General features: G+C 40.9%; 1 protein-coding gene across 5 annotated transcripts in view; it reads left to right on the top strand.

The window, feature by feature from the left end:
* KHDRBS3 (KH RNA binding domain containing, signal transduction associated 3) overlaps positions 1-25,267 on the top strand; it is a 152,379-nt gene that overhangs the window by 76,865 nt on the left and 50,247 nt on the right. For all 5 annotated transcript variants that reach the window (XR_011570471.1, XM_070802411.1, XM_070802410.1 and 2 more), the window contains 2 exons: positions 1,801-1,947; positions 13,300-13,439. Coding sequence is in view for 4 of the 5 variants with exons in the window: in XM_070802411.1 (XP_070658512.1) it covers positions 1,801-1,947; positions 13,300-13,439 (287 nt within the window). In the remaining variant the exon portion in view is untranslated. The remainder of the gene's footprint in view (positions 1-1,800; positions 1,948-13,299; positions 13,440-25,267) is intronic.

The raw sequence follows: 25,267 nt of genomic DNA, 5'->3' as shown, positions 1-25,267 counted from the left end.
CAGAGTTTCTCAGTCATGTCTGACTCTGTGACCCCGTGGACTGTAGCCTGCCAGGCTCCTCTGTCTAAGGGATGTCCCAGGCAAGAAAGCAGGAGTGGGTTGCCATTCCCTTCTGCAGGGGATCTTCCCGAACCAGGGATCAAACCTGGGTCTCCTGCATTGCAGGCAGACACTTTACCATCTGAGCACCAGGGTATTCATATACATACAGTGGTTTAGTGGTGGTGGTTTAGTTGCTAAGTCATGTCTGACTTTTGTGACCCCATGGACTGTAGCCTTTCAGGCTCCTCTGTCCATGGGATTCTTCAGGCAAGAATACTGGAGTGGGTTGCCATTCCTTTTCCAGGGCATCTTCCTGACCCAGGAATCGAACCCAGGTCTCCTGCATTGCAAGCAAATGATTTACCAGCTGAGCTATGAGGGAAGCCCTGACACCAAGTTGATTTTGCAAATTAAGTGTTGGATTACATATGATCTGTTCAGACTCACACTCATGTTGACCAGCATGGCTAAAATTCAGGTCTGTCTGGCTCCAGGTCCCCTGCCCTTTTCATGCTCTGTATTTTGATTGCATTTCTTCATGAGAATTCAAATTAGTTAACTAACAAAAGTTGGAGCCTTAGATCCAGGTTGTGTGTGCCTCTTTGGCCTCTTGGTTAATGCCAGGACCAGCAGGTGGTGTGCCAGGAATCCCTGGGCTCTCTCTCTTACAGGGTAGGTTTTTTTGGAGCGGCTTGCAGGGATTCCTGCCTTTTGGAAATCTCTCCGGTTGTAGGTTCCTACTAATCTTTCTGTGTCTGTCTGATCTTAATGTTGAGAACAAAGACTGTTAGAAGAATCTGATTCTGTAATTGTTGCTCTAATGAAGGCTTGTTGAAAAAGCTCACGAAGCAAAGTTAGTGATATGAGTCCTTTATGATCTGAGTGCCCCACCCCCCCACCTATTTTCTTACCCTGAATTTCATTGTATCAACCAAATTTTTTTTAATGTTTCTCATAATTAAATAAAATCATAGAAAATTTTTCGTTTATTTTATTCACAGTTTTCTTCTCAGATGAGTGTAGGGTTTGGCATGTGGAAATATTTTTTGAAATAATATATGAATGAGCAAATGAACATAAAAATGAATAATATTTACCTACTCATTCAGAAATATTCATTAAGCATCTACTATCTACCAAGCGCTTTTCTAGACAAAGAAGCATGCAGTAAAACAAGACAACCATGGGTTCTGCTCCATGGCAACCACTTTAAGTGGGAGAGATTAGAAAATGGACCAACAGTAAAGTATTTTAGATATTAGCGGTAAACGCACAGCGTAACCAGCGCAGACACAGGCCTGGTTGTGTGGCCAGTTTGAAGAACACAGAAGAGTTCTCTGCGGTGCCTGGGGCAGGGGTGAGCCAGCAAGGCCGGGGCGGGGGTATGGGGGTTGGTGAAGAGAGTCAAGAGGAGCACAGAGGAGTTCTCTGTGGTGCCTGGGTGGGGTGAGCCAGCAAGGCCTGGGAGTTGGGGCGGTGAAGAGAGTCAGCCGGCATGCGTGGCCTTGGCTAGACAGCAGGAGGACTCCTGGGCCAGAGGCAGGACTTGAGGCTTCCTCCCATGCAGCAGGAAGCCTGTGGAGTCTCCATAAAGGCCCTAGGAATGCCAGAATCATGTATATGTTTTAAATGTACTTCCTCGGGTGGTATATGCTGCTGAGTGAATCTTTAGGACCACCATGTGTGAAATAAACTTCGTAGTTTTTATTTTCTTTTCTTACAATGACACCCTTTTAAACATGAGTTTTCTTTCTTCAGGAAGAAGAGTTGAGGAAAAGTGGAGAAGCAAAGTACTTCCATCTCAATGATGATCTCCACGTTCTCATTGAAGTTTTTGCACCCCCAGCAGAAGCCTATGCCCGGATGGGACATGCTCTGGAAGAAATCAAAAAGTTCCTCATTCCAGTTAGTACAGTGTTTCTTGATAATTAATTGGTACTTGAAAGTCCTCCCTTTGTTTAAAATCCTGGATAATTCTTATCAGTAATTGTTATTTGCATAGTGCTTGATCTGCTAAAGTGTCCCTGTGAACTACTTGGCATCATTCCTTCTTTTTCTGTGAGGCTAGGGATCTTGAAAGAGATGAGGCAATACAGCTCGGATGACCCAGCAAGAATGGTGAAGAGCAGTCAGTGGTATGTGTTTTGGGTCGCAGGTCCTAAGCCTTTTTGTGACACTGAAGTCACCTCACAGGTTCATTGCTATGCAGCATGAGCTCGTTGGTGCCGGCCACGAGCTGGGCGCTGTGCTTGGAGCTGGTGCGAGATGAGTGCAGCCCCGGCCTCGAGGCTGTGTGGTTTAGGGAAGGGATGGATGCAGACGATTTTTTTGTAGCGTGATTAGGGTGATGGACACGAGCAGACGAACACAGAGAGGAAGGGTGCTGTGCAGACGTTTATGTTTTGTTAACAGTGGGTGGTCTTTTAATGCTCTTCAGACACCTTGATGTTGCTGAGAATTTTAAAGAGAATATATCCTTGTTTCCACTACAAGGTTAATGCAGGCCTTCTGTATAATTTGCATGTTCTAGATTTAAAAAACAAAAACTTGGACCTGTCTAGATTAAAAAAAAATAGAAATCGAACCTCTTCAGACAGTTTACTGTAGAGAAACTGTCGCCTCCGCCAACAGCTGTCTGGGGTCAGATTGTGCTCAGCGGATGCAGTAGATTGACTTGCATACTGCAGCCTGTGTCATGATTACATTATCTGTGAGGAAACTGTCATATTTATAGGAAAGCATGTTATAAATCATGACTGCCTTGGAAGAACCAGGGCATAAGATTGAATTAAGTACTTTAATTTGGGAACTTAATATAGTTAACTTTTTATTGGTTCCGTCAAGCCAGTTAAGATGATCCTATTATTCATTTAGTTTAAAAACAAAGTTTTTGAGTGCTTTCTATTTGATAGACACGTGTAAACCAATAAATGACATAGCCCCTGCCCTTATGGGGCTTATGTAATGGGAGAGACAGGTTAGAATCAGATACTGATATAAATGACTTTAAAATTGCAACTATGACAAGAGGAAGGAGGGGTTTATTCCCTTCCTGGTCATTCACTGTGGACTGGGGGGTGCCGGCTTAGCCAAGCAGGAGAGACTCTGTTTCCAGAGGCGGCAGCGGCAGACCTCCGCCCTGTCTCTTTCCACTCTTCCACCAAGGCATAGGTTCCAACTTCTTTCCCCTTGAACCTTAGCAGGCCAGAAGACTCTTTTGCCTAACGCAAAGTTACAAAGAATTTCTGTTGTGTTCTTCTTAACATTTTATGGTATTAACTCTCTGATTTAAGTCTGTGATCCGTTCAAAGTTAATTTTTGTGTATGGCATTAGATTTAGCATCTAAATTTATCTTTTTCTGTGTAGGTATCCAGTAGTCCCAGCACCATATACTAAAAAGACAATTCTGTTGGATTCTCGGCACCAGTATTGAAAATTAACTGCATATAAATGTATGAATTTATTTCAGGATTCTCAGTTCTGTTCAGTTGATTAATATACCTGTCCTTATGCCTGGACCATGCTCTTAATTACTTCAGCCTTAGAGCAGATTTTGAAATCCAGGTTGTGTAAGTTCTGCAACTGTGTTCTCCTTTTTCAGTTGTTTTGTCTTTTCTGGCTGCTTTGCACTTTTATGTTTCTTTTACATTTAGCTTGTGGATTTCTACCAAAAAAATTTTTTTTTCTTAGGGTTTTGATACACTAGAACCTGAAGATCACTTGGGGATAATTTCCATCTTAACAGTATTACATCTTCTGTCCATGAACTTGAAATGTCTCTCTGTTTTTTAAAAGATACTTACAATTTTTTCTCAGCTGTGTTTTATTATAGTTTTCAGAATCTAAGTCTTGCATTTCTTTTGTTAAATTTGTAAGTATTATATACTTCTTGATGTCACTGTGAATGGAACTGTTTTTCTAAATTTCATTTTCAGATGGTTGCTGGTGTATAAAAATGGAGCCGATCTTATTTGACCTTGCTGGATGTGTGTGCTAGTTTCAGAGTGTGGATGCCCACACTGATTGAGAGTGTGGATGCCCACAAGGACATGTGATCTGTGAATAAAGAAGCTTTACTTCCTTTCCTATCTGATGCCTTTCATTTTTTATTAATCTTATTGTCTTCTTTATTGCACTAACTAGAACTTTTTCAATGCTTTGTTGAATAGACGTGAAGATAGAAATCTTTTTCTTGTTTTCAGTCTTTTACTAGTAAGTGTGATATTAGCTGTAGGGTCTTTTTTATTGCAACCCTTTATCATGTTGAAGTTCTATTTCTAGTTGTTAAGAGCTTTTTTGGTTTTGTTTTTGTTTTATCACAAATGGGTATTGGATTGTGCCAGATGTTTTTTTTCTGTCCATTGAGATGATCATGTGTTTTTTCTCCTTTATTCTGTTAATCCTAGTGTGTTGCATAGTTGATTTTCAGATGTCAAGCCAACCGTGCAGTCCATGGTTAAATCCTACTTGGTTTTAGGATTTAACCAACTTGATATGTAGTCCTTTTTATATGTTGCTGGGTTTGGCTTATTAATAGTTTAAGGATTTTTACATCTATAATTGTGGGTGATATTGGTTTGTAGTACAGTATTTATATAGACGGTAACACACACATTTATTACTTTTGGTGCTGTTCATTTCTTTATACAGATATAATTGCCATATGATATGATGTTGCTTCTTTTCAGCCTGAAGGACTTCCTTTAGTCTTTTTTGTAACATAGGTCTGCTAGTAAAATTGTTCTTTTTTTCTCAAAATGTCTTTATTTCACCGATATCCTAAAGTTTAGTTTACAAGCATACTTTTTTTTATTGCACTTCATTTTACTATGCCTCAGAGATACTATGTTTTTTACAAATTAAAGGTTTGTGACAACCCTGTGTCAGACAAGTCTGTTGGCGTCATTTATCCAATAACATTTATTTACTTCATGTCTCTGTCACATTTTGGTAATTCTTACAGTATCTCAAACTTTAAAAAAAATTAATTTTGTGTTTGTTATGGTGATCTGTGATCAGTGATCTCTATTACTACTATTACTTCTGGGACTCACTGAAGGCTCAAATAATGATTAGCAGTTTTTAGCAATAAAATATTTTTTAATTAAGGTAGGTACATTTTTTTTTAGACACAGTGCTATTGCATGCTAATAGACTATAGTATAGTGTTAGACATAACTTTTCTAGGCATTGAGAAGCTAAAAATTTTGTATGACTTTCTTTATTGCAATATTTGCTTTATTGCAGTGGTCTGGAACCAAACCCACAATATCTCTGAATTATACCTGTATATATTTTTTGATTGGTGATTAGGTAGTAAAAGACCATTCATCTCTTTTATAACCTCCACTATTTTTGATGGAAAGAATCATTAATTATTTTGTTCTGTACATGATCTGTTGTTTTTCTCTTGCTGCTACTCAGACTTTCTCTTTGATTTTCAACAATTTGGCTTTGGTGTACGTGTTTATCTTTCTTGTTCATTAAGCTTTTGTGGATATGTGGGTTTATGTCTTTCTTCAGACGTGGGTAGTTTTCAGCCATTGTTCCTTTAGATTTTTTTCCCACCTTACTCTTCCTCCCTTACCCCCTCAACCTCTGGATTCCCATTATGTGTATGTTGGTACATTCGATGGTGCCCCAGAGATACCTCAGACTCATTTTCCTTCGTCTGCTTTTCTCTGTTTTTCAGAGTGAACACTTTTAGTTGACTTACCTCCAAGTTCACTGATTCATTCTTGTGCCATCTCAAATCTTCTGATGAACTCCTCTAAGTAACTTTCAGTTCAGTTCAGTCGCTCAGTTGTATCTGACTCTTTGCGACCCTGTGAATCGCAGCATGCCAGGCCTCCCTGTCCATCACAACTCCCAGAGTTCACTCAAACTCATGTCCATCGAGTTGATGATGCCATCCAGCCATCTCATCCTCTGTCGTCCCCTTCTCCTCCTGCCCCCAATCCCTCCCAGCATCAGAGTCTTTTCCAATGAGTCAACTCTTTGCGTGAGGTGGCCAAAGTATTGGAGTTTTAGCTTTAGCATAATTCCTTCCAAAGAACACCCAGGACTGATCTCTTTTAGAGTGGACTGGTTGGATCTCCTTGCAGTCCAAGGGACTCTCAAGAGTCTTCTTCAACACCACAGTTCAAAAGCATCAATTCTTCAGCGCTCAGCTTTCGCCACAGTCCAACTCTCACATCGATACATGACCACTGGAAAAACCATAGCCTTGACTAGACGGACCTTTGTTGGCAAAGTAATGTCTCAGCTTTTGAAAATGCTATTTAGGTTGGTCATAACTTTCCTTCCAAGAAGTAAGTGTCTTTTAATTTCACGGCTGCAGTTACTATCTGCAGTGATTTTGGAGCCCCCAAAAAATAAAATCTGACCCTGTTTCCCCATCTATTTCCCATGAAGTGATGGGACCAGATGCCATGATCTTCGTTTTCTGAATGTTGAGCTTTAGGCCAACTTTTTCACTCTCCTCTTTCACTTTCATCAAGAGGCTTTTGAGTTCCTCTTCACTTTCTGCCATAAGGGTGGTGTCATCTGCATATCTGAGGTTATAGTTATTTGGGGTTTTTAAAAATCTTTTTTTGCTAGTCCAGATTTGGGTCCTCTCCTGGGAAGTTTCTTCCTGCCCTGGCCATGGGTGACATTTTCCTTTGTTTACACATCTCTTAGGTTATTGGTGAGAACACCATGTTTTAGGTAATGTTTTGCAATGAGTCTGATTCCGATTCATTTTTTTCCCAGAGGGTTGTTGTTGCAGGTTTTTTCTTTTCTTTTCTTTAATAATTTAATTGGACTGAAACTTCAGTCTGTCTCCTTCATGGTCTAAAGTTTTGTTAATTTTTTTTTTCTCAATGTTATTCTTAAGCCTGGCCTTCTAGGAGTTTTCTCTGGGTTAGCATTGCTGAGAGATCGACCAGTGAGTTGTCAGAGGTTGTGCTCAAAACCTGTGTCTGTAGGGCTTTCACCCTCTGCTGATGGAACTGGCTGTCACTGGGGAGTACAGTCAGGTTCCTGTCCGCCCTGGCTTTTACTTTCTGCCAGGAGTCCTTGTATCCCCTTTGCATGGACACACACTGTCAGGCAGAGAGCTATCAAAGCTCCCCATGGCTGGTAAACTTCTGGCTAATCTGCCAATCTTTCTGTTTGTTGCTCACGCCAGCCCAAACCTGATGATTAGACTTGCTGACTGGTCTTCTCTGGTCATTCACTCCCAGTTGCTGCTGATATTGGCAGTGCTGCTGGATGTGAAGCGTTTTCGTTCGTGCTTTGCAGCTGAGTGAACCGCCTCCTTCTGGTTTTTGTGGTTTACCATCCTAGTGGAACTCACGCGTCATCTGGGCTGGGAGGAGGGATGGAAGCATCCTCAGACAAAATCACCACAGGCTCCCCCTGTTCTTACCTGAGACTTAGCAGTTTTTCACAAACAGATTTATTTTATTTTCCATTTATTGTATCCCTTCAATAAGTTTCCAGAGTCCTAAAATTGTTTTTAACTATTCAGTCAGCTTTTATTGTTGCTTTTTATGGAAGAGCTTTGATAAACTCCTCAGTTACCCTGCAAGTCCCGTGCTCGCTTGTAACCTTTGTTTTTAATGGGTTGTTTTGTACCTTTGTCCATATAAGCATATGCGGTTTTGCTTCATTCTTTTTAATGTCTGCATAATATTTTATATGCATGTTTTAGAATCTATTTAATTAGTCTTCAAATAATGAACATTTATTTCTTACAGATTATTATTCAAACACCGATCCCAGGATTAACCTTGAACATAAATATTAGCATATTTTGGCAAACATATCTGAAGAGTACATTTCTGGCAAAGAACCCACTGAATTTTTAATAAATTACTTTTAATGATTTTATTGAAAAACTTTTTCTGATTCTCCAGGGTAACACATTTAAATAGATTCTAAATTTATTGGCTTGAGAAATCCCATTTACACATATTTAATTAGAATTCTAATCCATTTTCTACTCTTCACAATTGATGACAGTGTTGGTGTTAGTGTTACGATAGTTTCACTTTTCAGATGGGGAGTTAAAGTGATAATTTAGTAATGACTAGTTTAAAATGTAAAATTGTAAAAATAATTTAGTCTGTAAGGTGCCACCTATGACTTGGTTTCTCTACTGATTTAAAAACATTATTTCAAAGACCAATAAAATTGTAACTAGTGTCTTGTGTGACATCAGAAGAAACAATTACATCGTGTCTAAAGAAGTTGTCAAAAATTACATAGCTGCTCTGCAGTTGGTTAAATTCAGGCTAAACCTCAGATGTGATTGACTTAGATTCCATTTTTTTGTTTGTTTTCCCTCCTAACTACATTATGTACTTTAAAATTTACTTTCACACAGATGATGTTTAAAATAAGCTTTTAATTCAACTTTTTGTGGCACCATTGTAAATTACCTAACTTTACTTAGAGCAAAGCTTTTGCTTATTTTTTTTTTTAATTTTTAATGTGTTTCTAATGGGGCCTCAGTTATGTTCTTTTTCCCTGAATCTGTTTTTAAGCACGTAAAATTTTGTGTCCTGCTTTCTAACACTTCTCAATAGGGCCAATACTTAGCATTTACATAGCACATTTTATTTAGAATGTGCTTTACAAATAATTTATTAATCACACATTTTTAGTAAAATGGCAAGGAACATGTCAATAGGCTTATTTTAAAGAAGTTGAAATAACTATAGATTCACATGACTTCTGAGGTCATGATACCCCAGATAGGTTAGAGAACCTGTATTACAGTAAAACCTAGAGTCAGGCCTTAGCCTCCCTGCTAACGGTGACGACTTGGATTTTTCTTCATTTACCTTTCTTCCTCTTACTCTGCAGGTGTTAGCTGGTTATGATGTCAGCTTCATTTTTGATTGGTGTCCATATTATTTTCCTTACTTCACAGTGCTTTCTCCTACAAGTTGTTTTTTGCACTCTACTTTTGAAAAGTAAGGAAGAGAGCATTTGTTTTTTAGTCACTCAGTCATGTCCAACTCTTTGTGACCCCATGGACACGCCAGGGTTCCCTGTCCTTCATCTTCTCCCAGAACTTGCTCAAACTCATGTCCATTGAGTTGGTGATGCCATCCAACCATCTCATCCTCTGCCGTCCCCTCCTCCTCCTGGCTTCACTCTTTCCCAGCATCAGGGTCTTTTCCAGTGAGTCAGCTCTTCGCATCAGGTGGCCAAAGTATTGGAGCTTCAGCTTCAGCATTTTATATTTTAATTTGAAATAATTCAGGATACTGTCTCATCTGAGTCTTTTATTCATACTCAGATTTGCTTTATTTCTTCTGTCATCAAATCCTTCCTTCCTTCTTCAGACTGTAGTCCTTCTCTCTTCCTCTTTGTAGCAAACAACTGGGAGTAGCTGGCTCCTTTACTGTATCTGGGACTTGTTCCCATTCATTCTTCATTCTACCTGAATGAATTCTAGCTCACTCACTGTTCACCAAAATGATTATGAAGTCAGTACTGCCTCTGTAGTTAGTGAATCCCACAGAGTCAGTGCCTGGCTTCTTATTGATGTGAATGCAACACTGACTTGCTGTGACTTTTGTAACGTGATCACCTACCTGTCCCTCTCGGGCTCTTGCCACACCTTCCTGTCGTTTTTGTGAGGTCCTCTCCCTTCTGCATGTTGGTGTTCAGAGCAGTGTCTTCAGCCCTTCTCTCGCTCTGTGATGGTTCCCACACAGCCCTGCCTGCTGCCGATGCTGTCTACAGATGGATTCTTGTGAGAGGTCCCCACAGCCACCTGCGAGCTCAGCTGTTCTTTAGGAGCACTCAGCAAAGAGAAGATGAGCCAGCTGGGAAAACCAGGCCCAGGCTTCCTGCTGTCCCTTCCCAGTGGACTTACGCAGGACTCGTTGACTCTCCCAGCAACCCCATGTGACGACACTGGACTGTTCGTTTGAACCAGGGAGGCTCCCCTGAACCTTGTGTCCAGGGTTTTCATTGCAGATCAGTTCCAAAGACGTGCAGTGCCCCTGACAGATGCTCAGAGGCCAGCACCAGAATCCCCCTTTCTGAGCCACAACAGACATTCCCCATTGGTCATGTTCCTGAGACAGATTTATCTGGCCAAGTCGGTACAGCCTGACCTCAGGCCTCAGGCACATGGAAGCAGTCTTAATAGGCAGAACCCACGACAGATTCAGAGTTTCTCTGCCAAGAGCCTACCATGGGCCAGCCTTGACGACACACCCTACTCTGTAATGTGTGGGGCCTGTGTAACTCTTCCTTGCCCACTTCTGTATCCCTCTCTTTGACTTCTAAGTTTTCATTTCCTCTATCTGATTGCTATAGAATATCTCAATTTTTATATACTATAGACCATTGCAGACTCAACCTGCACAAAAGATCTAATATATTACCATATCTAATAAAATTAAGCATTATAAATAACTCCATGTCTAAACCTCTTCCCACCCTTCCTGCCATGTCCCTCCCTACTCCAGGTCATCTTTACCACATCCTGGGATTACTTAACTACTTCCACCTAATGTTTCTGCCTCCAGTGGGTTCCTCCACCCCTTTTATTATCTTTTTTGAGATATAAATCACAGCATAAAATCTACTCATATAAAATATATGATTCAGTGGTTTTTAGTATATTCCATAGTGCTACAAGCATCAACATAATCTAAATTAGAACATTTGTAGTTTTTGTGGCAAAAATACAGGGCCCACTTGATTTTTTTGATGTAGATATTCAGTTGTTGCGGCACCATTTGTTGGAGACTATTGGAGAATCAATTGACTGTACTTGATATCTTTGCTCTCAGTTTTATTTCATTGATCTTTCTGTATTATTTAGGTCAGTATCATACTGTTTCGATTACTATAGCTTTACTGGAGTTTTTGAAATCAGAGCATACAGTCCTCCAACTTTGTTCTTCCTTTAGATAGTTCTGGCTATCCTAGATTCTTTGGATTTCCATGTAAATTTTAGGATCAGCTTGTCTATTGCTGCAAGAGGCCAGCTGGAATTTTAATAGGGATTTCCTTGAGTCTGTAGATCATTTGTGTATGTTGCGGGGGGGTGGGGGGAGTTATTGTCATAAAAACAATGTTGAGTCCTCCTATCCATGAATATGAGGTATCTTTCCTTTTGCTTAGAGTTTTTAAAATGTATTCCAATATTACTTTGTACTTTTCAGTATACAGATCTTACCTTTATTTTGTTAATTTACTTCTAAGTATGCTATTCTTTTTGATGCTACTCTAAATGGAATCTTTTTTTTTTATTCTTATAATGCTCATTGTTACTATAAAGAAATACAACTGATTTTTGTATATTAATCTTGTATCCTGCAACTATACTAAACTCTTTTATTGGCTCTAATGTTTTTGTGGATTCTTTGTGTTTTTCTGTATATAGGATTATGCCATCTGTAAACAGAAATTATTGTGTTTCTTCTCTTCCAATCTGAATACCATTAATCAAAAGTGGCAGAAGTATATATCCTGTCTTGTTCCTGGACTTAGGCTGACACTTTCAGTCTTTTACCATTAAATATGGTATTAGCTATGGGTTTTCTTAGTTTGTTGGGTATTTCTATAATGAAAGTATGTTGGATTCTTCAGTCAAATTTTTTCTTGGTATATTAAAAGTACTAAGTGATTTTTGTCCTTTATTCTATTATTATGGTATTATGTTAATTGATTTTCACATGGGTTAAACCAAGCTTGCAATCCTGGTATAAGTTCTGCTCGGTCCTTGTGTGTCTATTTCCTTTTTCTATTGTTCATGCTAGTGGATTTGACTTCTTAACACTTTTTCAAGAGCTGCTGCATCTATATTCCTAAGAACACTCTTTTGCAGATTTCTTGTAATATCTTTGGTTTTGGTATCAGGGCAACAATACTTACTTCATAGAATCAGTGAGGACATGTCTCCTCCTTTTTAGTTTTTGGAAGTTTGTGAAGGATCACATTAATTCTTTTTTAATTGTTTGTGGAGTTCTCCAGTGAAGCCCCACAGACTTAGGCTTTTCTTTGCAGGACTTTAAAAAATTTTTTTAGTACTAATTTAGCGTTTTTACTTGTTACTAACTGTTCGTATTTTCTATTTCTTCTCCGTCAGTTTTGATGGTTTGTGTCTTTCTTGGAATTTGTCCGTGTCATCTAAGTTATCTAACTTGTGGGCACATAGTTGTTCATAGCATTTTCAAAATATAAACCTCCTTTTCTTAAATTAAATAATTTTTAGTACCATAATTTCCAGACATTTGATGTTATATTTAAAAAGACTTAAATCTTTACTCGATTTGGTTTCTGCTTTCCTTTTCACTTTGAAGACCACTCTTCCACTCCAGACTGTTTCTTGTAGTTTAGCCATATAGCACTTATTTCAGTTCCCTGGACACACTTTTACTCTGGATTTTAAAATATACTTTTCCCTCTGTCTAGAATACTTTTCAGCATCCCTTCTGGTAACTGGTTCACTCACTCTTAGATGACATTTCTTGTAGAGAATCTACTCTTAACTGTCCATGGTTGAGTTAGATGGCCTTCCTTTTTGATCATATATACCTGAACTTTCTTTTGATTGTAAAACAGACCACACTTATGTTTATTACATGTCTTTCTTGACAATTATTGAATGGAGTTGGGGATATTATTAAGGAAAGGAGAGAAATCAAGGATAACTCCCAAAGTTTCTGAGTTGAATATTTTGAAAATAATGTAAGAGCAGGTTTTCAAGAATAAGATGATGTATTCAGTTTTGGAAATGCCGAATTTTGCGACTTGAACAATATCCAAATGAATACGTACAAAGAAACTGTGTGCATGCCCTTCTTAGTTTCAGTAAAGCTGCCGTGTTGCCTCTTTGTCTTCCCCCTTTCCCTGTCAGACTGAGTCCTTGGCTGCAGGAACCATGTGTGCTCCCCTGGGTTGTGTTAGTTGGCACATCATTTATGCTTAGTAACTACAAGTTGACTGAGTTGTAAATAGTAATATCCATATATCAGTTACATGGTATTTTAATTTTATTATAAATATTTCACTTGGAGAGTATGCCCAAGAGAAGGAGTTATGGCTGACCATAGAAAATTTTAGTTTAGGGGAAAAATACTGTTTGGGTTTTTCTCTTTACAACAATTCATTCATATATTTTCATTTCAACAGACTCAAATCTTATTTTATCTTTTTAAACTATTTTTCATACACTTTTTCTATTAAAAATTGTTTGCTTTTTGTCATAAATGCTTTGCTCTCTTCTGTTTTTTGTGTAGGACTATAATGATGAAATCAGGCAGGCACAGCTCCAGGAATTAACATATTTGAATGGTGGTTCCGAAAATGCTGATGTCCCGGTGGTTCGAGGGAAACCTACCTTACGTACAAGAGGTGTACCAACCCCAGCAATAACCAGGTAGGTGTGATTAATTGACTTGCCTTGTTGTTAGAATGTGGTGTCATGGCAACAGTTTTCCTGTTTTCTTTACTAACAGGTAAGCAGGTCTACCAGCGTGTTGGTACAAAGCCTGTGGGAATGCTTTCAGGCAATATGGTATCATATTAAGAGTATTCACTTGGACTGCAGTATTCTTGTGTTTAAATCCCTGGATCAGGAAGATCCCCAGATGGAGGAAATGGCAACCCACTCCAATGGAAAAAATCCCATGAACATAGGAAAAATTGGGAAGCATAGAAACATTGGAAAATTCCCATGAACATAGGAACCTGGCGGGCTAAAGTCTGTGGGGTTACGAAAAGTCAGACACAACTGAGCATGCACATTCCTGGGCTTAAATATGACCTGTACCACTTACTAGCTAATGAATGATAAGTTTATTTAATCACTTTCATGTTATTAATCCCTTAATTCTTTAAAATGAAAGCAATAGCTTTGATGCACAAGTGGACATCATGGAAGCTTGCTTCCTTTTGAGTGCAGATGGTATCAAGCTAGTTCAGTGCCACATCTCCAGTGGTGAGCAGTATCAGGTACCAGGTAAATGCCCCCATGCCTGTTCTCGTTTTATTTCATGTAGCTGCTCTGTGGTATCTGATACTCCAGATCTCATCCAGGCACACTGAAATGTTATTTTTGTCTCAAACTAATGATTCATGACCCCTTTAAACATGAAAAATGTTTTAATGAATTACAAGTCAGTTGAAGCAAACTGTAGATTAAGATATGACTCTCAAACCTATTTGAGCATTATTTTTAATTTTTTTTTTTTTTAATTTTATTTTATTTTTAAACTTTACATAATTGTATTAGTTTTGCCAAACATCAAAATGAATCCACCACAGGTATACATGTGTTCCCCATCCTGAACCCTCCTCCCTCCTCCCTCCCCATTTTTGCCCTTGAAAGAACCCCGTGGAAATTAGTCACACAGATTTTCTTTTTTTACTAGTGACTACATATATTTTTTCAGGTAGTTTTGCATGAAATAATTTTAAATAGGCGTATTCCATATAATCAAGTGCATTTGGAGGAATAACAAGTCAGTTCCCTGGGGGGTGTTGCGGATCAGCACACTGTCAGAGCAGTTACAGACAGGTGTTATTGCAGTGTAGAATAAACACAGACCTGGGCATGGTACCAGGTGGGTTTTCTCTATAAAACAGGCTAATAATAGGATTGCTGCAGATGATATAATGAAATAATTTATGTAGCTGTTCAGTAAATGGTAAATCTCTTTCATTTCCATTTCTCCTAATGTTAAATAATTTACTTGAAATCATAAAAAATTACGTATTTGCCCTATTAGTTTCCTGTGGCTGTTGCAGTCAGTTACTACCAATTTGATGGCTTTAAGCAATAGAAATTGGTTACAGCTCTGGAGGCTAGATGTCTGCAGTCAGCTAAAGGAGGCCACAGCCTGGGTGTTGACAGCTCTCCCCCTGGAGGTGGTAGCAGGAATCCTTTTCTGGACCCTGCCAGCTTCTGGGCCTGTGGGCAGTCCTCGCCTTGAGTCCATATCTGCTCTCTCTCCTTCCCCTTGTCTTGCTCAGCGCCATTGGCCCGCCTTCCTTAGGGGAGCGCTTGCCTGTATTTAGAGCCCGCTTGGAGTTTCACACCTGCAAAGGCCCATTTTACCCCTTGGATGGAGAGCACAGAGCGCGGGCAAGGCCTCGCTCTAGGGGGTGCTCTGTCCCCAGATCAGACCTCTCATTGTACTGTCTGGTTGTCATGTTTTCGGTTATGTAGAAAATGCTACCTTAGGAACAGGCAGGGAGGCAGAAACTTTCTGTTCGGGGAGTGTAATGTCTAGAGAAACCCCTCCATCCACCCAGATGAAAAAAAAAAATATTCTTGATGACAACATATGCATTGCTTACCATTTTAAGCTTTTCCGTTGCCTTGGTGGTTGATATTCTTGGGTAGAATTGCTGTTCAGTTCACAGGTCAGAGCCTGTGGTTTAGTGTATGGAGTCGTGGCTGGCTGTGCTGACTGAACCCCTTCATGAGGGTACTTCTGGACTCTGCTTCCTCCCTCCATGTGACTCCATGGCACCACATCTTCCAGACGCTCTTGTTAAACAGGATTAAATTCGTGTTCCTCTAAGAGGCATACAGTGCCCTTCTGTACTGTTCTTAAGACCTGTCTCCCAACTGGTCTTATTCATTACTGTGCCGTGTTCCCTGTGTTGAGCACCTAGCCCCACCCCTGGGTGGATGTGTGTGCTCCCCGCTTCCAGACCTTTGTTCACATTGTTCTTGCATCTGCAGTCCTCTCTCTGCCGCTCACGTGTTCAAATCCTACTTGTCTGTGCAGCCAACTTACTTCAACAGGCACTCACAGTGCGCCCACTGCCGACAGTACTTCCTGAGCGTATCACAGACCTTGACTAGGTTAAGCCTCACCAACAGCCCTGTGAGGCGGGTGCTGTTCTGCTCGTCACCACTTCATGAATGAGGACAGTGGGCAGGGAACCCAGGGGGATGCGGGCAGTCTGATTCTGGAAACCTGCCTCTCCCTTTGAGCCTCCCCTTCAGTTTTCATTCAGAATCTTGTTTTTTTTCTTCCACCCATTCTTCACTTGCCATTTTTCCATAGACATTTCATTCTGTCACTTTTGTTATATTTTAATTACAGCATGATTAATACAAACTACGATGAGAAATTTGTATTTTTACTACTTTTCCTCATCAGATCATATGGTAACTTTCTGTAAGTTAATATTCATCTAACAGAATAAAAGTTAATTGATACAGAAAGTATTATGGTAGAAAATTACAAAAATCCTAAGAGTGAGATTGATTAATACACAAAAAGGTGCATGTTGTTTTGTAAGGTTGGCAAAATTGGTCTCCAGATTATGCTTTGTCCTTTCTAGTGGCCAAAGCTGAGAAAAATAGTTATAGAATTCATGATGTCTAAATGGCTAAAAACAGTCATAAAATGAAAGACAAATGTACTTACTGCATCCTCGCACTTTAGTCCTGGGACTGTTGGAAGCTCCTTAGTGGATCTTCACCACATCGAAGTCATTGGAAGTCATTTTGATTTTTGCTCTAAAATTATCCATAAATCTACTTTTCTTTGATCCTCTTTCTCATTCTGCATTCCGGCCAGACTGGTCTCCTTTCTGTTCCTCAAACAGGCCATCCCAGTCTCTCTCCATGTCCCTGGCCTTCCTTCCTCCTTCCCGGAAGGCCTGTCTGCAGTCGCCTGCCCACCCCTCAGCACCTTGCTCTCAGTACACCCAGGCACCTTTCCGAGAAGCCTTTGCCGTCTCCTTGTTTGAAAGGGCCACCGTGTAGCCCAGGAGCCAGTCCACACACCCTTCTTGGTTATGTAACAGCATTTATCAAACTGAATTTACCTTTCTGACTTGTTCACATTTTCATTGGTGACTCCTTCAGTTCAGTTCAGTTCAGTCGCTCAGTCGTGTCTGACTCTTTGCGACCCCATGAATCGAAGCACGCCAGGCCTCCCTGTCCATCACCAACTCCCAGAGTTCACTGAGACTCACGTCCATCGAGTCAGTGATGCCATCCAGTCATCTCATCCTCTGTCATTCCCTTCTCCTCCTGCCCCCAATCCATCCCAGCATCAGAGTCTTTTCCAATGAGTCAACCCTTTGCATGAGGTGGCTAAAGTACTGGAGTTTCAGCTTTAGTATCATTCCTTCCAAAGAAATCTAGGGCTAATCTCCTTCAGAATGGACTGGTTGGATCTCCTTGCAGTCCAAGGGACTCTCAAGAGTCTTCTCCAACACCACAGTTCAAAAGTATCAATTCTTTGGTGTTCAGCCTTCTTCACAGTCCAACTCTCACATCCATACATGAACCTTAAAGGACCTTGTGTCTCTAATACATGGCATATAGGACTCAGAAATAAACGTTGAGTGAATTCAGTACGTTTGCAAATTCCTTAGACTCTTCTGATGGAGTGTTGACGTTTAAGTATTGTTAGTGTAGTTCTTGTCTGCCAGGTGACTGATTTACTGTGGGAGTCGCCTGTTGGGACTGGTCACTCGGATGGCACCACTGGGGAATGTCTCAGTGGAGCAGGTCATTCCTGGAATCTTCTTGCATGTTCCCCACTGTTCTCACTTTAGGATACATTTCTGCTAAAAGATGTAAATGATCTAAAATTAAATCCTGCCATAGGGAGTAATACGTACTTTAATAAAACCTTTTCATTCAGTTTTCAGATGAGAGGACTAAACTTACGCCTTTCTTACTAGGAGATGAGCAAGTTGCTTTTTTTCCAGTCTACCCTGTGCCGACTGTGATATGTCACTTCAGTCCTTGCAAGGACCCCAGCAGAGAAGTGTCAGGGAAATTAGGATTGACGCCACTCCAGGCAAACTTTTGTTTAGTTTTATGTTTTTCTCCGCAGGGTTTCTACCCCTTGTTTTGCTGCTGCCTGGATGGTCTATGTGAGACAGATCTGAGCCCTCAAGGATGCTCCCTTCCTTCCACTCTGCAGAACATCTGGCTGGTTCTGTGTACCTTTTCCACTGGCCTTGTCTCTGACCCCTCTGGCTCTTCCCCGGAGTAGCAGGCAGTGTCCTCTCCTTGCATTTGTTACCAGAGACAGCAGGGGAAAAAAAGTGAATACAGCCTGTCTCTCTAGGTAGTAAATACACATTCTCCAGTGTTGGGTGCTACATGTGGTGGGTTTGTTTCAACTTAGGAGATGAGGCTTACCTTATCAACTCAAGACCTTTTATCAAATGGGGGAAATTTCAGCTACGGTTTCTTCACATATTTTGCCTGCTCCTTCTCTCTTCTTTTCTTGGATGGCAGTCTCAGGTTAGATCCTCAGACTGCACTTGCCAGCCTTTGTGCCTAGTGCAGGACTCTGCAGCACACTCGCAGGCTGCCATGAGGGGTTTAAACTGTCATGGGGCCACCTCAGAGATCTGCAGCTTCCAGACGCTGTGTGAACTGTCAGCGTATGGTGATCATTTGTCATCTTAGCATTAGATCATGCCCCACTGATATTAATGATACTGTGTTTTTATACGGCTGGCACATCAGCAGCTGCTGATAAATTCTAGCCACAGTCGCGTTGACTAGTGGGCACCACGTAACTTCTCAACCATGGAATCAGACGGGACATGGTCACCCTCATTTTCGCATCAACACTAACCTTCACGTGGTACCTATTCTCTTTTTAAAATGGATTATGAATAATATCATAGATACTGAAGATTGTTTTAGTGAGAGAAAATGATATGTTTTTCTCCACAGTAGGTGAAGTTATGAGAAATGTTATTGGGAAAACTGAATAGTTAATATATGGGCCATAAATATTTCACCAGCATATGATATGATTTACATTAATCTACCAATCTATATTAAAAAGTCCTTTTTTATTATTAAGGAAAGGCTGGAAATAGGAAAAATGATCTATTTCTTTTTCTACTAAATTATAAGTTTCCAATTGGAAAAAAACCTGTTAATTTGGGATGGTATATAAATTGTTTGAGTCCCTCCTGGATTTGCCTTCTGAGGACCTTGTACCACCTGACCTGTCAGAACTGTCTCACCCCTTCCTTCCAACTGTGTCTACTGTCCGTGCCCTGGAAACCCAGGCAGTGATCAGGACACATGTGCTCCTCGCTGCAGGCAGAGGCTGGAGGACTTTCCCTGGAAATGAGCTTCTCTGCTTGTCTTGCCGTAAGCCCAGAACTATCCCTCCGTCCTCACACGCACTGCCTTTCCTCCCTTGTGCTCTCTGAGTTAGTACAGCCATACTAGAGTGGATTAAGGAGAGACAGGAGAAAAGCCTGTAAAATCGCCTTAGTAGGTTTGGGGAAGACACTAACTGAGGCAAATAACATGGCAAACAATGAGAAAACTTGCAACTAGAACTTGTCTTGTAAATGCCAGCCTGGAACAGAGCACGGTTCTCCTGGTCACAGCACCAGAGCACCCTGGCTTTTCAAAAGTTTAATCAATTTTTTTCCTTTTTGAACGTGAAGTCAGTTTTTGGTGTTAGGTCATTTAATGTCACACATTTCCTGAGCTCTTTCTGTGACAGGAAGTGAAGCTACACAGATGGTGACCGAGTCATTGTCCGGCTGTTCAGGGAGAGTAAGAGGAAAGTCAGAGAAGTGAGTAGTGATGGCAGACTGGCTGAAAAGAGGACGAGGGGTATGAGGAAGAGTGAAGTGAAATAGAAATGAAAATGGGGAGCGTGAGCACTGACACACTCAGGAGAGTGAAGTCATCCCGCACAGAGGGGCCAGGGCTTGAAAGCAGGAAAGTGGCGCCATATGCCTGGAATTGGAGTGTGGCTGCAGGAGAATCAGAGTCACCCAGGCCCTCCTAGTCATGGTCTCAAGGGACTTCCCTCACTAAGCCTAGTTTTCTTCATCAGTGAAATGGGGACAGAATATGGAGCACACAGTAATCCAAATCCTACTTAATTTTTTTAACTGTCCCATTGAAGCTTAGACTATGGCATAATTCCTTTTCTGGTTACTCAGAATGACCCCTCACTAAAAATTGAAGCCTGGTGGGCTGCCGTCTATGGGATCGCACAGAGTCGGACACGACTGAAGCGACTTAGCAGCAGCAGCACAGATACTTCTTACAGTTTCTCCTCCATCATCAGTTGAGCAGGAGAGTTTTCTTGTCCCTATATGGTCAAGCTGGGTCCACAGATTATTGTTTATGTGTGCAGAGAGCATGTCCTTAGGATCACTAGCTTACTGAGCTCACGCGCAGGATGTGGGGCTCATGCCACCATTGTTTCATAATTTGGGGACATGTCTCATGTTTTTTTCATGGTTTTGTTGCTCAGCAAGCCTGCTTGGTTTTGTGGTTAAGCAAACCTGCTTTCTTGGGAAATCGTTAACTTACAGGAGTCTCCCATATTTTTTCTGTGGATACTTACAATCACCTAGGGGGATTAACTGTTTAACCCCTTGTTTTGTCCCTTCACTCTGTCCCTATCAGATGAATCACAGGGGAAAGAAGAGAGATAGCCAGCAGGTTTCATAACAGGTCTGTAAGCTCTGGATCCAAGCCACACACAGCAGCACTTGAGAGCTTGCTGGACATACAGTCTCAGTCCCAGCCTAGACCTCCTGATATCGACGCTGCCCTGAGACCAGGCCCGGGTGCTGTGGGTGCTGAAGTAAAGTGTGAGAGGAGAAGCGGGCCCAGCCCCACGTGCCAGGATCTGCAGAGGTGCTCCGGGTGAGAGCTGCCCCAGTCCTCTCTTCAGAACGTCAGTCTCCCTCGCCCTCGCGGTTTCTTATGTTTAGTCTGAGGGATTGAGACCTCAGGCTGCATTTATCTTTCCCTTCTGTCTGACCTCTCATTCCCTTCTCAACCTCTGGCAAGAAAAAAAAAATCTCAATGATTATACTTGACTCTTAGAAGCACACACCATCAGAGATGAAGAAAAGCTGTCACACATGTCAGGGATTCTATGGGAAAGTAAAGCACCCCTCAGGTCATTACTGCATCAAGGCTGATCCCCGGATGGATCTCAGAGAGCGCTTTTCTTACTGTGACACTGGCTAGACCTTGACTAGATCCACAGGCCCCTGCTATGATCAGCTAAAGGCCCTTCTCTTCCTGAGGCCCAGGCCTCACCCAGCTAATAATGCTGGAGCTGGCTTGAGCTAATTCACCAAATTCATTGTTTTGTTCTGTACTTTTGCTTCTCATAAAATATATAAACAAAAGCCAAACACCGTGATATACGTTTGTACCCTTATTCTACCACACTGCATTACTGCTGCTAAATGTATAGAAGGTCCGTACACATGCTGCTGCCGAACGTGTGAGATGAGACCTAGTGCAAGCTGTACCTTCTGCCGTCTCTCTCCTCACTCTTTGGTCCACAGCCAGAAGCACAGTATTAAGGACAGAGTCCATATAGTGATCGCCACTTAATGAGTGCCTGTTTTTGCTTGGGCACTTACTTGATATAGTTGTAACCCTCACAACTATTCCACGAGAGCTGGATCTTATTTACTGGATCAGTGGATGGGAAACCCAGGCTCAGCAACCCAGTGATGGCAGGACTAGATCTGAGTTTTGAGGCTGAGTGTGTTGGAACCCAAAGCACGGGCTTTTTCATTATATCCTAAAACCTCTTACTAACATATAAACTAAATAATTAGTTCCTAATGGATCAATAACTTTTCGTATTCATTCAAAGCACGGTTCCCAGGGAAAAAAACTTGTTTCGATTATTTTCATATCTGACCTGCAAATCCAGAAATCAAGGTCACTGTGCTGAAAAATGCAAATGCACAGAAGCATTACAATCACACACATTTGCCAGCTTATGAAACCGTGTACTCAGATGGGTTAGGTTTCTGCTTTTCCATTATCCCTATTCTGAGCAGTGCAGCACCCAGTCCTGTCTATTTGAAGCAACTTTTCACGTAAAAAATAAACGAGTTCCCATTGATTATCATTTTAAATCTCATCTCACAGACGCGTTTTCTGCTCTCACCCCATGTCGTCAATCCTGCCAATTAGCTCTGCCCTGAGCTTGATCTGCAGCGTTGGGTGAGCGTGCACGGCGGTGCAGTGGGATGTGCATGCTGGCCGTGCCTCCGTCAAGACTTCCCCCGCCAAGAGCCTCATACAGCACTAAGGCTGTTCCGCTTCACACCCTTCCTGTGGGGTTTCAGACTCATAGAAACGAATCTTCAAAGTGTCTTTTGTAGTAAGGGTCCCGAGCTACATGCATCAAATGACTCGTCTGAAACTGTAACGGGTTCTTTAGTGTAATTCCTATAACCAGTGGGCACATAACCTAACAGTGTTGATGCCGATGGGAAAGAATTGTGAGGTTCTTAAATATAAATTTATGTTTTCAATTTAAAAGACCTGAAGTTATACAGTCAAAAATATTGAATATTTTGTGATTGATATAGTGCCTTGGATGACAGGGATGGGATATGAGATAAAGAAGCAGGAGCCTTAATTAGTTTGATTATACAAGGAATGACTGACATAGCACATGTAGTCATGTGTCAGATGTACCAGAAGTAGAAACTATTCTCTAATTACATTGAAGATTTTTTTAGATATATAATGGAGATAAAAAGATGAGTAAGACTAAAGATATGATGTCTGTCGATACAGTTCAGAGACATTGAAATTTGTTTAAGTTGTTTTGAGTAGGAAATGTGCTAAATACTGTGTGTGCCCTGTGCCATTTTTCCTTCCCCATAACACCAAGAAAAGAGTTCTCACAGCTGAGGAAACTGTCCTGGGAAGTTCAGACCCTTGATGAATTTGAATGTTAACTGGAGGGCAGAGTTGTATAACCACAGGAATCACATTCAGATCTGAATCCAGCGTCCTCATTCTTGACCACCAATTTTACTGCACCAATTTTTATGGGCTAGTACTTAAACATATATATATATATCTAACTTACAATGCTTGAAAAATGGATAGCACAAGTTCCCTAAAGGTGAAAGTCATATATTTTTCTTTTTTTTTTTATGATTTTGACAGTTTTGAGGAATACCAATCAGGTTCTTTGTAAAATGTTCCTTGTTTGGGATTTGTCTAATATTTTTCAGATTAGCCTAGGCTTATTAGTTTGGGGAACAAAAACCACAGGGTAAATAGCTACTTTTATTATATCATATCATGGAAACATACTGTTTGCATGGCTTATCACTGTTAGCCACTTAGCAAGTTTGAGTTATTCATTGCAGTTTACAGGAGAGCAGTTGACTTACGACCTTTGTATCCCAAGACCGTGTTTCATGTGCTTCTTAGTTCTGGTTTACTGTTTGCTTGTATGGTTGCTTTTTTTTTATCTTGATCTGGTTGGTTCTTTGGAAACTTTTACAGAGAAATGATGTCACCTGCAAACAAAGTTTTGTTTCTTCCTCCACAATCTTGAAAGTTTTTTTCCTTTTTGTGCCTCATTGAGTTAGGTAGGACTTCTAGTACAATAGGAATGGTAAGGCTGGACATCATGCCTCCTTCCTAATCTTAAGGGGAAGCATTCAGTCTCTCACCATTTGATGTGTCATTAGTTATAGGTTTTTTGTAGGTGTGCTTTTTTAACTTGAGTGAATGTATCTCCATTTGGTGAGATTTTTTAAATCATGAATGACCTTGTATTTTATTGAATGCTGCTTCTTCTTTATATGATCTTAAGATTTTTCTTCTTAAGCCTTCTTGGTGTGATGGATGGATCACATTGATTCTCATTAATGTTGAAGCAACCTTCGATGAAAGTAACTCAGTTGTGTCCAGCTTTTTGCAACCCCATGGACTATACAGTCCATGGAATTCTCCAGGCCAGAATACTGAAGTGGGTAGCCATTCCCTCCTCCAGGGGATCTTCACAACCCAGGGATTGAACCCAGGTCTCCTGCATTGCAGGCAGTTTCTTTACCAGCTGAGCTACCAGTTGAAGCAGGCTTGCATACTTAGAATAAATCTTACTTTATTTTTGAGGATTTTTGCATCTTTGTTCATGGGAGATACTGATTTATAAGTTTTTATTTCCATTTTATAATATCCTTAATGTCTTTTGTTTCTCCTTGGACCACACATCTCTTCCTAGGGAGGTCAGAGACCACCTAGCCCAGCCTTGTCACCCTTCTCAGCCTCTCTGTCTCCCAACACCTTGGCCAGTCGTGACTCCCACAGGTGGACTTAGAAAAAAATATCTTGGGAGACACCTCCTGTGATAGGTCCCTACGAGGGCTCAAGGCCAAGTTGGGGCCGGCCACTTCCATCGTCCCTGGTGGCTCAGGCCAGGCCCAGCCTGTAATGCAGAAGTAATTTTCAGGAGGCATTTCCAAGGACCAGCCACAGGGAATGTGTTGGGAGAAGTTCCCTCTGATTTTACTTCCTGGTAGAGAATGTGGAAGACTGATATAATTTCTTCTCAATATTTGATGGGTTTCGCCAGTGAATCCTCTGGATCTGATGCTTTCTTTTTTGAAAGATTATTATCAATTAAATTTCTTTAATAAACATAAGATTATTTAGTTCTCTTCTTGGTCATTTGTGTATTTCGAGGAATTAGTCCAGTTCATCCAAGTTAACAAATATGTGGGCCTAGAGTTGTTCATAATCTTCCTGTTTTTATCTTTAATGTCCTTGAGGTCAGTAGTGTGACGCCCTCTTTCATTTCTGATATTGTTGTCTTTCCTTGTTTAGCCTGTCTAGATGTTTATTAATTTTATTGATTCTTTCAAAGAGCCAGCTTTTGGTTTCATTAATTTTCTCTGTTGTTTGTGGAATTTGCATTTTCAGCTGTGTATTTACTATCCCAATCAAACTAAAGAAGGAGAAAACTGGTGTACAGGCAGCCCCATCAGCTGCTCGGTTCTTCTTGTTTGCAAGACGTTGTCCACAGGAGGTAGGCCTGGCTGGGCCTGTATTTTCCAGTGGAGTCAAATATCTGTCCTCATTTCTTCATGGGACTTGCACGCTTGCTCAGGTTTTAGCTGCCTCCTTCCTTCTTCTCTTGACTTGAAGTCTCATATTTTATGTTAGAAATACATGAATATGTTGCATTCTTCTTCAGAAAATATATGTTTATTTCACTTAAGAACTATGCTTTCCATCCTATCTAGTAGATATGTTATTTGAGAAAGTCCATTTTATTCCCTCTCTCACGGGATCTGGTGTGTATTTTGGTCCTGGGTTTGCCGTCTGTGTGTTCTCAGACAGCCTTAAGATCCCTGTGGGGCTCTGTTTTCTTGTCCACAGACGAGCCATAAGGCCCATGTCGCAGTGTTGGAGTGAGGACTGGCTGAGACTCTGGTGGGGTGTGATGG

The sequence above is a fragment of the Bos indicus genome, chromosome 14, assembly GCF_029378745.1.
Source record: "Bos indicus isolate NIAB-ARS_2022 breed Sahiwal x Tharparkar chromosome 14, NIAB-ARS_B.indTharparkar_mat_pri_1.0, whole genome shotgun sequence".
Classification (NCBI taxonomy): Eukaryota; Metazoa; Chordata; class Mammalia; order Artiodactyla; family Bovidae; genus Bos; species Bos indicus.
Note: the sequence above shows the minus strand (reverse complement) of the source record. Positions and strands in the feature narration are given on the sequence as shown.